General features: G+C 38.6%; 2 protein-coding genes across 2 annotated transcripts; one reads left to right on the forward strand and one right to left on the reverse strand.

The window, feature by feature from the left end:
- Positions 1-176: 176 nt before the first annotated feature.
- Positions 177-5,557, forward strand: LOC147858674 (SWAP (Suppressor-of-White-APricot)/surp RNA-binding domain-containing protein). Its single transcript, XM_087325823.1, has 3 exons — positions 177-1,277; positions 4,182-4,477; positions 4,661-5,557. The coding sequence occupies exons 1-3, from the start codon at positions 235-237 to the stop codon at positions 5,398-5,400; spliced, it is 2,079 nt and encodes a 692-aa protein (XP_087181949.1). The 5' UTR covers positions 177-234; the 3' UTR covers positions 5,401-5,557.
- Positions 5,558-7,826: 2,269 nt separating this feature from the next.
- Positions 7,827-9,906, reverse strand: LOC147858675 (uncharacterized). The gene has a single exon (XM_087325273.1). The coding sequence runs from the start codon at positions 9,846-9,848 to the stop codon at positions 8,370-8,372; it is 1,479 nt and encodes a 492-aa protein (XP_087181399.1). The 5' UTR covers positions 9,849-9,906; the 3' UTR covers positions 7,827-8,369.
- Between the last annotated feature and the right edge of the window lie 3,388 nt (positions 9,907-13,294).

Raw genomic sequence — 13,294 nt, forward strand, 5'->3', positions numbered from 1 at the left:
TTAATTAAGGGGTATTTTGTGAGAATTTAATGAAAACGAAGAAAGAAGGGGCAGGGGCATTTCAGTAAATTTCCCATTTCCCTTACGATATCAGAAGGAATGCAGACAGAAGAAAAACAGGGAAGTCGCTACATAATACACAGACAGACAGATACATACATACATACATACATACATACGTGTGTGTATGATCGGGGCCAAAGAAAGCTGAGAGGAGCGAGGCGCGAGAGAACCATGGATCAGGGCTATGGTGGGCACCCTCCTTATGCACCAGTTCCACAACAGCAGCAGCATCAATTTCCTCATCATCCCCTTCATTTCCCACCTCAAGGAGTAGGAGGAGTAGGAGGAGGAGGAGGAGGAGGAGGACCTCCCCCCTCCTCCTCCTTCTTCCCGCCCCCGCCGCCCCCGCCTGCCCCAATGGCAGCCTTCTCACCTTATGGCCCATCCCCAGGAGGAGGACCCGGCCCCGGACCAGGATCCGGTCCCTACCCTCCACCTCCCTTCCCTCAGATTCCCCAGCACCAGATCCCCCAACACCAGATTCCTCAACACCAGATTCCTCACCAGATTCCCCACCCGATACCGCACCCGCACCCGCACCCTCTCCCACACCCTGTCCCCATCCCACACCCAATGCAAGGGTTCTTCAACCCTTGGGATCCACCCCCTCCCGTCTCACCTCCCCCTCCTGACCCTGAGCTTCAGAAACGCATTGATAAGCTCGTCGAATACTCGGCCAAGAATGGCCCCGAGTTCGAGAAGATGCTCAGAGAGAAACAGAAAGAAAATCCTCTCTATGCCTTCCTCTTTGGAGCTGAAGGATTCAATTATTACAGGTATAAGCTATGGATCACAGTTAACCCACATCTTGCAAATCCCTATAGCATGTCGGCAGCTCCAAATCCAGTTCCTTTTAACATAAACCCTAATTTGGCACCTACCCAAGGTGTTTTGCCTCAATATTATGATAATCAACAACAACAACTTCTTCATCAGCCTTACTTTGATCCATCTTATAATCAAGAAGCCCCCCCTATGTTATTTAAGGGTCTTTCAGGTCCTTTGCCTGGTGATGTCGCCATGGAGCTTCAGAATGTATTGGATAATCTTACAGGAACTAAAGAATCTATCAAAGGAGCTAAGAACTGGTTTATGCAAAGATTGCCTTTTGCTCCTGCTTTAGCAGAGGCTTTGAGAGAGAGGGTTCTCTCTCTTGATGATGACGTTCGTCAACTTCATATTATTTTCTTGGCAAACGATATCTTGTTTGACAGGTCAGTCATTACAGCATCAGTTTTCTTATCACATTGTTTACATGGAAAACGTCTTTTTAAAAACAATTGAAGTATACACTCCTTGAAACACAAAGATATGTCTTACATAACTTAGTTATGGGATTTTAAATGGTTGTACTATCAAATAACTTGAGTAACTGTCTGTTTTTCTTGTTTGATTCACCCAAAACAACACTGTTAAAAACAATAAAATGCTGTTGCATTCATATTAGGAGTCAAAAAAATTTACATTTTTGCATATTTGTGAGAGATCAAGAGGCTCTTCCGAATTCTTATATGCATCCATTTCATGGAGGATGCATACAATTGCTCCAATAAGGTTAAAGATACCATTCTTTTACTAGATGCTTGAGATTTGTGGCTCATGTCTGCTTTTTCTTGGTAGTTTATCCCTCTAATTTGCATAGTCACAAGAAATAGAAATCATTTGTCCATATGGGAATACCCAAGATTGAATAGCGGTACTTATTTCCAACTAGAACTTCTACCTTTCAATCAGGTTTAGTCTCCTCCTGAATCATTTATGTCAATCAATCTTGTTGGGGCTCAATCAGTCTCGATGGGATGGAATTTCTCTGGTGAATGCCAGTTGAAACGTCAACTCCACACAAATCTGGCTGAAACTGCAATATCCTTGAAATAAAATATCCTGATCCTTTTTAAATACAATTCTTAACAGATATATTCCAGATTTAAAGTTAGACATACACTTTCAGCTTTTATTTTCTTGTTATATTGTTCACATGGCAAGCTTTAATAAACAGAAGAATTGTAAGCATTAGTACTCTTTGTTGAACTTTCTACTAATGATACCCTAGAATATTTTATACGGTCACTTAAAGATTGTCTTTTTAAATTTTTGGAAGATAAATATCTTGAATATCTAGTTTGTCCCCAATTGTATCAACCAACTACCACATATAATGTATACAAGTCCTTTATGATAGACAGAGAAGCAGGTTGTGGGATTGTTTTTTAGATTTCTGGATCACTTTTGAGGCTAATTCTGTCAGAAAGTTAAAACAATAGTTGCATTGCCTTATCAAACTGATTAGGTTCTGCATCCTGTAAGAACAAAGTACAAAACTCCCAATCTGCCTCCTGGAACATGCTTCTAACAAAGCATCTTGTGCCATTTTACCGCCTGAGTCCTGAGTATCCTGTGATCTCCTTCCTGTTGTTGAATTTTGATTTGGACGCTTGTCCATTAAGGCCTCATCCCTGCCAGGTTTCCTTGCTCTGGGCTCTCTATTATAAAGTTGTCGATTGATCAAGACTGATGTCTGATCAATCTTCCATATATTCAGCCAGCATTCAGTATTCCATATCTCCTACATTCAGTTTTCCAGTTTCTATTGCTTCAGGCAACCTGTCATGAAGTCTTCAATCAATCCTTTATAGTACATGCTTCTATTGTATTTCCTCATCTGGGTCCATCTGTCCTGCAACATACATTTCCTGAGCCTCTGTAGTTTCATGAGCATTTTCCAGCATTTCTTCAGACATCCTTCTCTCATCCTGCTACTTCCTTCTTTTTGTCAACATGTCTTTATTTCTGTAGGTTTGCTCATCTTTTGAAGTGGACATTGTGTTTTTGCTTCTTATCATGATACATCACTAAAAATCTAAGCAAAAAACAGCATCTGTAATTTCAATGTGCTCTTTTTGTCTTTCTTATCATATTTTCCTGTTTTGAATAATTGTAATTTGTAACCAAGTTTGGCTAACTGTCACTGCTATAAGAATATGACAAGGTGCATCATACCTTTGACATACTGAATACACACTTACGACTGCCATTGATTCTATCCTCATATGAAAGAGTTCTTTAAATCCATAAATATCAATTGAATGTCTAATGAGTTACATCATCATTTTTTTCAAACTTATGCTCAGTTATACTTGGTCCTTGCATAGGAGAGTGATTATCTATAATGGTTCTCAGAACCATTTAGGCATAATCTTACATTTTCCATTTCCTTAATGGGCATCCTTATTATGATCATACACACTTTGTCTTTCAATTTGATATCATAAATGGATTGAGATTCACCTGCATCTCCACATTTTCATCAAGTATACATCTGGACTTGGAAATCTGTTTTTGCCAGTTATATCCTTTTCTATCAGGTGCATTGCCAATTATAATCCCCACAATATCTGCATCCAGACACATGGAAATGCGATACATTATATACTTCTATGTAACACATTATTATAAGGTGCCGTATCCTATCAAGTCGTCTGACTTTGTTCCTGGAGAAATACTTGGTTCATCATTATGATACAATTCATTTTCATCAATGTTAAGTGTCACAACATACTGCAATTTTCCAAGTGACAGAGGTAATGGTCAACCATATGTGTTAACAGAATCAAATGCATCTCTTCCATTTACCTCTTTTATTTGGAAATGATAAGTTAGCAGCATTTTCTGCTGCCCTTCAAGGCAATTGAAGACCAAATTCATTGGTTGATACTCAATGAATGGGATTTGATGGGAGCCTGCACAAGCAAAGATTTGTAGTTATAATGATGATTGAGGCCATAATGATTCTAGGGATGTGAACCATGCCCTCAGGTGTTTGGCTTTTGCTTGGGGATTGTTGTTACAAAAAAGGAAGGATCCACTCATCATTTGAACCACATTTTGAGTTGTGGTGGGAATTGTAATGTAGAACCAGTAAATAAATGTAATGTGGTAGAAAAGGCGCCAATCTTCATTTGTGAAATAACCATGCAATGCTTCTGCAATTAATGCATTTAAAGAGCAATGTCACTTATCTTGATTTGAACTTTACTCAACCTTAGGTTTGTAAAGAGGTCTTATAATGGATTACTGTATTTTTGGAATATGAATATTGATTCGGATAGTATTTATAGTTTGCAGAGACGAACGAATTTTAAGGAGCTTGACAACGAAGCACTGGCATTCCAACCTGTTTTAGGCTCTATGCTAGCTGCAATATACCACAATCCTCAGAACAAAGAAACAAATCAGATACGATTGCAGAAGATAGTTCAGTTTTGGGGTTCTAAGGAGGTGTATGGTAAGGAAATAATATCTGCCTTCGAGAATGAGATGATTGCAGGACCGCCAACTGGCTATCGAATGCCAGCTTTACTTGCAAGGGGTCCACAAATGGAGAAGTCTCTGCATTTATCTGCCAATATTCCAGGTGTGCTATTCTCATGTATGAAATATAGGGAAAATAAAGTGAGCTGTTTTTTATTGTCCTAAGCGATACTTCTTATCCTCATTATGTCAAGCAATATTATATTAACCACATTGTGCTACTGAAGATTCTCAACCTCCTTTTGTCGTTGAAGATGTTTTGACCTTATTTCCTACATGATGTCAGGTGCTATTCATACAGAACCAACTGGAATCAAAGAACATGCACATATTTTAACGCCTGACCATTCTCAAACCTTCCATTCACCTTCCAGGAAAGAGGAAAACCCATTGATTGCAGCACTTGCTGCAGCTCAGTATGCGCAAACAAGTGGCCCGGTTTCAGCATTAAATACACCCTTTGTTAGCTCTCTTACAAATCTCTCTCAGCTCTCAACTTCAGGGAAGACGACAGATCAATCTCCATATCCTCTTTTCCCACCTGGCCTTATCCCAGGCATGGTAAGGAAGATGCAAATAGGAACAGGAGTTCCTTATTCAGCGTTAAGTCCATTAGATATACCTGCCGTGATTCCTCCTTCAACTGTCTCTGATTCATATGTCTTAGATAGAGTAGCGAAGTTCTTCAAAGACATTGGAGAAGTGGATCCTTTAGAAGGGAAAGTGAAAAGGTCGAGGTCTCATGATGATGATGATGATGATGAAATGGAAGAACGAGAAAGGAGTCGTATCGGAGGTAATTGTATACCTCCGCCGTCAAGCTTGATTGTTGACCCCGAGACTAATACACTTCCTGATGGAAGTATAGAACATAAGCCAGGATCTATAAACTCGGGGAGGCTTGGTCTTGGAGCTGTTGCTGACCCTAACGAGATTACCCAGTATGATGATGTTTATACTTCTTACCGAAAGCAACGTAGTACAAGCTACCATAGCTTCATGAGTGCAAGAGCAGCTGCCAGATAGGTGGTTGTTTTATTGATTGGTAAAAATCTGGCTGTTGTATGCTGATGATGGATGAACATGGAAAACTAATGTTTTAGAATCATTTTACTAAGGTTACGTTAGTGTTTGCATAGGATTTATGTCTGCTCTTGATAATATAGATGTCTTCACAGCATGACCACATCGTGTACTTTCATGTCCTTGCATACCATTCTAGAATGCATCAGTTGACAGATTCCAAAGTATTCAAACATAGTAGTGTGTTATCTATTTTCCACTTGATGCCATGTCTTCTCAATAGAATCTATCAGTTGAGAGTGCTTGTTTGTGTGCATTTCCATAACCTTGGGTGTGTTTTCTTTATCATATTTATCTCTTGATGTGTCATAGTGCTGGTATATAGATACTTTTTCAAGAGCATAGCATTTTCCGATATCTGATTGTGCGAGTGTGGATTATTTATACTCTGACTTGATTCAAGTATGGTTGAGAATAAGTCTGCACAACGATACTCTACGATTTCAGATATTTTTGTTATTAGATTTTGGGGCTCAAGGTGTGTTCACATAATTATGCTCGAGACCAGACTTCTGTGCTATCTGTGAGTTTCTGGTACCAATATTGAGTCATCCAACATTAATATTCTATTTTAGCATGTAAACTTGATCTGTATTTGGCTCTATTGTCACAGCTATGTTTTAGTTGCATCAATAGTTTATGTCGTGCACATTAACTAGTGTCATCTGATAGCCTCTATTCTTTTGTCTTGTGAAAGCCATATGGTGAACATTTTAATGATTAATTCTGTATTGATTTTCTCTGTACATGTATTTTGAAGTTTTTATACCATGGGAAACGAATGAAATGGTTCAGACAGTTATTAGTAGGAATGTAATCTAGAAGATTCATGGTTTTTGTTTAAATATTCTCAAGGATCAACATTTCTAACGTAATAGAGAAGATTCATTCAAAACACTGACACATTTGAAATAAATTCAATATGTTAAGATTAATGCTCCATGTCAGATCCACTTCTGACTATTTCCAAATATGTACCATTTCTGCACTGCCCTTTCTGTAGTGCTGTCAATGAATCTGTGAAAGCTACTCAGCTCTCATTACATGAGCCACTAAGCAACACAGGCAACCAAACTCATAGCCAACAATTTGCTTATTTTTTTGGGATAGTAGGATCACTTACATATTTTGTTCTCTGTCAACGATAAATTTTTGTATTATATAAAACATATTTTCTTAATGTGGATATGAACTATGATTTAGGATGCATATTATAGTTTGAAATATATATATATATATATGTGACTGATGGGCATGGGCATTGCTAACTAATGTAATATTGTGTGAACTTACCTAGTTTTGAGAAACCAAATTGAAAATTTATGCTAAACATGGCCTGATTTCACACCAACTCTCATTAAAACTACAAAGCTTGATACTTGAAATTAGAGTTTTTGAAGTAAAAGCTTGATACTCGAATTTACTTCGATTTTAATTTTGTCCGAGTCTTGGTTTTTTAAATGAATGTAGGTGTAGCACTACCAAATATGCGGACACAGAATGCAAAAGCTTGTTGGTCCAAAGCTCAATTGACCTCGGTTTCTTTGGATGCACCATGCCATTGAGAGAGAGAGAGAGAAGAGGAATTGATTGCTTCACCTAGTAGTAGGCAACGGCTCAGTTCAAGCCTAAACCGAGCCGTTAAACCGTTTTGACCAAAACCCCTAAACTGGTTTGGTTCAAGTTTGAAAACTTCCAAACCGTTGCCGATTCCTAGAGCCTCCTAAAAAAACACTTGAGCCCCTCACTTTCAATATTTGAATACTATTGTGGTTTGTCGATCTCATGGTCCAATTTCATTCACTTATCTTATCTTGACTTTTAACGATTATTTTTAACATATTGAAGCAACTCCCTACAAAAAGCAAACTTGGCAGAGCGATCTTCTGTTTTCATTGCATTCAGGGTTTAGGATTCAGTGTTTAGTGTTTAGAGTGTTTTAGAGGTTGAGAGTTAAGGGTTTAGTGTTTTAGGGTTTAGAGTTTCAGGGTTCAGGGTTTAGGTACAATAAGGATCAAAGTGGTTCAATTGCATATCATGTCTCACGGGAAAATTGACATCCAACATTAGAACAAACGTATATCATCTTTATATAGAATGCCCTAATTTCGTCTCCACAGAAAACTTAACAAGTTTGTTGACATGGCAATCGAACAGGGTTTCGAGATGCATTAACAAAATACGTAGAAAGACATGATTTGAAAAATGATAGATATTGCAGGAAGCTTCTAAAAACTTTATGTAGGAAGTGGATTGAAACAGTTGAGGATGAATTACTTCAAATAGTGGTAAAACAAATATTTAGGATTAATAAGAGACCCAAATACATAAAACTGCAAAGGTGGTGGTGATGGCGATGGTCCATGCAGAGGATAGATCAAATACAAGAACCAGAAATGATGGTGATCCCTGCAGATGATTTGCCATTACAAAACTCAGATAGCTATCAATGTGGAGGATAGGATCATTACAAAACTCAGATCGACATCCATGATAGATGCAGAGAGGAATGACTATTTACAAAACTCGGAGATGGATAATGGTGATCCATGTAGAGGATAGATCATTACACAACACAGATATATAAGGCCATTGTAATGGATGCAGAAAGTAAATTGGCCATTACAAAAACAGATAATAGTAATGATGACGGATCAATCAATCACGAACCCTTCAGGATATAATCTGAACCCATCAAGAAGACAATCAAAACTCTCTGCGGATCGGAAAACCTGCAATCTACTTACTTCACCTTTATTACTTGCCAGGAATTAGAGTAACAACATTCTGTGCTCTGTCCAGAACCTTTGCCACAATCATGTATTATAGTTTCATCAGAAAACCTGCTAAGTAGAGATGGATTTTCAGAAGTCGTGTTAAAACAAAATAATGTAAGTCAAATTAAACCAGGATCAAGGAGGGGTAGAGGAATCACTGAGGTTCTGTTTCTCAATCTGATGCAAAGATGAAGAAGATGACGAAGAGACTACACATGGAGAGACGGGATCATCATCCTCTGCATTATGATAGATGATATGGTATTGGTGACGATGAGGAGAGAGATTAGAAATGGCGGACGCAGAATCAGGGTTACAACACAGACCTTCGTTGCTTCCAACACGCAGTTTTCTTCCCAAGCGTATCATGAAAGCTGCAGAGAATGGGATCTCTCCAGCGAGTTTATTTGAACTCAAATCAATCTCATAGATATGCGGGATCTGGCTTAAAGCCATGGGAACTCCTCCTTCAAGCTTATTGCCCCTCAAATCTAAAGACCTCAGTGTCTTTACCTTCCCAATCTCTGCAGGTATTCTTCCTGTTAATCCTGATTCCGCCATAGCCAAGCTTACAAGCTTTTCCATTTTCTCCCACATAGCTCTTGGTATCTCTGAGTTGAGGTTGTTATGGCTTAACTGAATCACCCTGAGTTGACTCAGATTCGCCATAGCTACGTCTGGAATCTCTCCCCATAGCTGATTGGACGAAAGATCAAGAAGCCTCAGCTCCTGAGCTAAGCCTATTGTTTCAGGAATCGTACCGGTAATGAGGTTATGACTGAGATCAAGCTTGATTAAGCTAAGCATCTCTCGCAAAAGGGACCATGGAATGGTTCCACGGATCTGGTTCGAACTCAGATCAAGGACTTTGAGCCTCTTCAGTTGGCTCAAGCTTTCTGGAATTTCACCATCGAATCGGTTATGGCTAAGCACGAGCTGTTGCAGGGACCCTAACTCGCCGACCTCGGGGGGTATTTCTCCACCCAAACCATTCCCTGTGAGGACCAATCTCTGCAGCTTTCGAAGCTCGGATACCTGGGCAGGGAGATTGCCGACGAGTTTAGGGTTTCGGAGGAAAACGAGCTCTTCGAGGGAAGCCGACAGAGACCAAAGCACAGGCGGGAGCTCCATGGCCATAGTTGTGAAGCAGTTGTAAAAGAAGAGCTTCCGGAGGAAGGGGAATTTCTGCAGGGAAGGGCTAATGAAAGCATTCTTGCCACAGACAGGATTGTTGTCTGCGTTCGAGACCCATCCGAGGTTTATCTCTACGATGTGATAGACATTGCTATCGTCCGGGGCACATACGAATCCATGGGGACCTTCCACGCACAGATTCCCTGCATACAGAGATCTCCATGGAACCTCGTTGTTAATCGCCTCCAACACTTCGTAGACTGCAGTCGTTTCTTCTTCAGATACCACCATTTCCTGATCCATGGAGTAATCAGACGATGGCAAAGCATCCACTCCAAATGGATTCATGGAAAGGTGCGTTTCTCCCATCATCATCATCATCATCATCATCATCTGAAATGCCAACAGAAGAAAATATAGCAGATTCATAGCCTTCGATTGTTTTCTCCGCGTTGTTCGAATCACTGATGGTATTTCCATTGCTCTCTTGCTGCGAGCTTTACTGCAGCTCGATTGATTAATGCTAACGAAAAATGGCCGGAGGGATGATAGGGATAGAAGAAATCGATGATGATGGATTAGAGTCGATATTGAAGAGAATTTAGATTAGACTCGGTTTATGGAGATGGTATTCTATATCCGCTGTGGATATTTTAATTCATCCTTTCTATTTGCTCTGCTAGATATGATTTATCTGTGCAGATTTACGCATAGAAAAGAAGATGCAGATCAAGAAAGTATGTATCTCTTCAGAAAACAGGTAATAAAAAACAGATTTGAGAAGAAGAAAAAAGAAAAGTTAACGTGAAAAATAAGGGAGGAATGTTCTAGTATTATTTATTAATTGAAGCTTTTCTACGCAGTCCTGAGGAGTTATGACTGCACGCAACGAAGAAAGATGGAAATCATGGAAGGTGATGGAGACGGAGATAGAGATGGACATTGGAGATGGTGATAATGAAGGCGATGATGATGAATCATGATGATAATTATAAGTATGTAATGAAAGGGAGGAAAGAAGCAGCGCGAATATTGCAGGTAAGCTAAGCTATACGATGTGCGCATGTAGAGGGGTGGGTTAACTGTGAAGGAGGAGAACTGAGCAGAAAACGAGGGGGAGGGTTTAGGGGTTAGGGTTTAGGGTTAGGGTTAGGGTGGGTTTGTTTTCTGTCAGAGACAGAGATGGAGTGCAGGTTATGGCGTGGATGAAGAAGGCTGATGACGGTATACACATACATGTGTGTGTGTGTGTGTGTGTGCTGTGTATGATGAAGAAAGCAAAGCAGAATGGGTCTCAGAGAACAGAGAAAGGAACAGGGAAGAGCAGAAAGGGGCTATGGCTATGGCTATGGCTATGGCACAGAGGCTATATAGCACTGTGCAGCTATGGCTATGGCTATGGCTATGGCGATGGTTATGGCCTATATGACCTATGAGCCTCTCTGCACAGAGAACAGAGACACAGACAGAGACAGAGAAGTATTGAAGAAATCGAAGAAACTCATAATTCAGAAGAAGCAAAATTTTTAGTAAATAATTTATTTATTTATTTACGCTAATTTATTTATTCATTATTTTAAATTCATTTATTTATTTATTCATTTATTTATTTATTTATTTTAAATAAATAAAAACATATATAACACTACATACACTTTATATGTTTTACTGTTGCGTATGTAGTTTACTCATTCGTTAAAATAAAAAGGTAATAATAATAATAAACTCTTTTCCGAATTTACATTTTGGGCCCCTTTTCTTTTATTTTTCTGGTGGCCGCCATTTTTCGGGCTTCGTAAGCTTTTGGGTTCGTTGTTTGTTCTAATTCGATTTTTCTTCTATAAAACTAGGAATTAAATTTCCGTTTTAATATTGGATGTAACGAATTTATATACATACATACTTCAAGCTGTGTACGTATTCACACAAATAATTCGAGCAAATCTTATACGTACTCTATCTAAATACGGATCCAATCCCCATATACATTCATAATCGCATACGGATACGGATACGGATACATGAAGCGTATGTGTATGTATGTGTTCTGGAGAGAGGCACTCTTCTCGATGCTTTCAACCCTTTAATGATTATTTACAGAATAATATAATACGCCAGATATTAATTGTTTATTATTTGCTGTCAATTATGTGTGTATATGTGTTGAATTTCCCATTCCCTTCATTATTTATTAATACTCCCAATCAACATTATCGTTCAATTATTAATACTCCAATTTTTTACATTATTGCTTAATTATGTTAACAGTCTCGTAATCCAATTGAATGGCCGACAAATTTTCATAAATACCTCCCCCCCCCCCCCCAAAAAACACACACACACACAATTTAGATCAAGAATATTAAGGAACGGATTTTTTTCGAAACTTTTTTGGGGTTTATTTACAACTAATTTATACTTGATTACGATGTACAGTACGATAATCTGACTGTCAGTACACTCTACGTATACGTATACATATACGTATATACATATTATATTATGTGTATATGTATGCAGGAATTTAACAGCCCGGGTTTCGTTCACGCAATCTTAATCAGATAAAGCCTCGGTAAAGTTAGACCCATGGTTTGATTAGCCCTTGGTTAAGGCGAACCCTGGTTTGGTTAGCCCTTGGTTGAGTTAACCCTGGTTTGGTTAGGCCTTGGTAAAGTTAGACCCAGAGACTGATTAGGCCTTGGTTAAGTTAACCTTGGTTTGATTAGGCCTTTGTAGGGTTAAACCATGGGTTTGTTGAAGCCTTGGTTAAGTTAACCCTGGTTTGATTAGGCCTTTGTAAAGTTAAACCATGGGTTTTTAAAGCCTGGTTTAAGCTAACCCTGGTTTGATTAGGCCTTGGTTAAGGTTCTAGTCTATTCTTCTATCAACCAAAATTGCCTAATGGAATCAAACCATGGGCTTCAATGCACCTCTTTCCTTCTTTCACTTTCAGATGATGAATCATCTGTATCTATGTATCTATATCCCCGACCGACGTCTCTCAAATGTAGCGTCCATGGAGCAATACATATAATGAGTGATGTGGCCAATTGGTCTATCAACACTCCCTGCCCTTCCCTCTTATTTCCCCTAGTTTCAATCTTTATCCAAGGTGACATTATGGCATATATATTACCTCCTACTTCAACAACCCTATAATTGTTTAGATGGCTAAGTTTTCTTGTATGCTTAAACTAAGCCTATATCATGTTACGATTTTCATTTCCCAAGTTTTGGATTGCCAGAAGTAAAATTAAAAGCACTATTATGGGTTTTGCATGAACCAAAGTACACACTTTTCATAAAACAGTGGTTAACGCAACTTAACAACATCTATAAGAAAACTATGAGTAACTTTCATGAAGTGTACGAGCTCCCTAAACTCTGTTGAGAACTTTTTCAAGAATTGTTTGCAAAGACAATGCTAGAATCAACACAACTATGAAGTAAAGATTAAAGTTTGTGGTATGACACTAAGGAACCATCCTAGCAAAGTCTTTAAAAGTTATTTTGTGCTTTGTTTCTCTATTGCAACTTTAGAAATGTGTAAAATGGATGCATCTAATAATAAGATAGTTGTTTTGGAGAAAAGAATTAGTTAGCTCTCAAGACAAAATGGGTTGCATTCACTAAGCTCTCGTTCCATCGAAAAAATGATTGCATTACCTTAATTATTGGCATTGCAATGAAATTGGTTTTTTCAAGTTCAACCACCTAGAGAAGGTTCCAAGTTATGATATGGATATTTGAATGGGGGGACAAATAATCCACATACATTTGAAAATTTTCATAAAAAAGTTTGTCTTCGAATTTGCATCACTTGTAAGTTTGCTCTAATATTCACGGTGCGCCTTTTAACTTACAACTCCTCGACTACAACCTTCTATGGCCATACAACGAGTTTGCCTTTGAGAAAGCATTTGCTA

This window comes from Azolla caroliniana, unplaced genomic scaffold (assembly GCF_043228905.1).
Source record: "Azolla caroliniana isolate FFs.n. ecotype wild unplaced genomic scaffold, voAzoCaro1.0.p SCAF_10, whole genome shotgun sequence".
Lineage (NCBI taxonomy): Eukaryota > Viridiplantae > Streptophyta > Polypodiopsida > Salviniales > Salviniaceae > Azolla > Azolla caroliniana.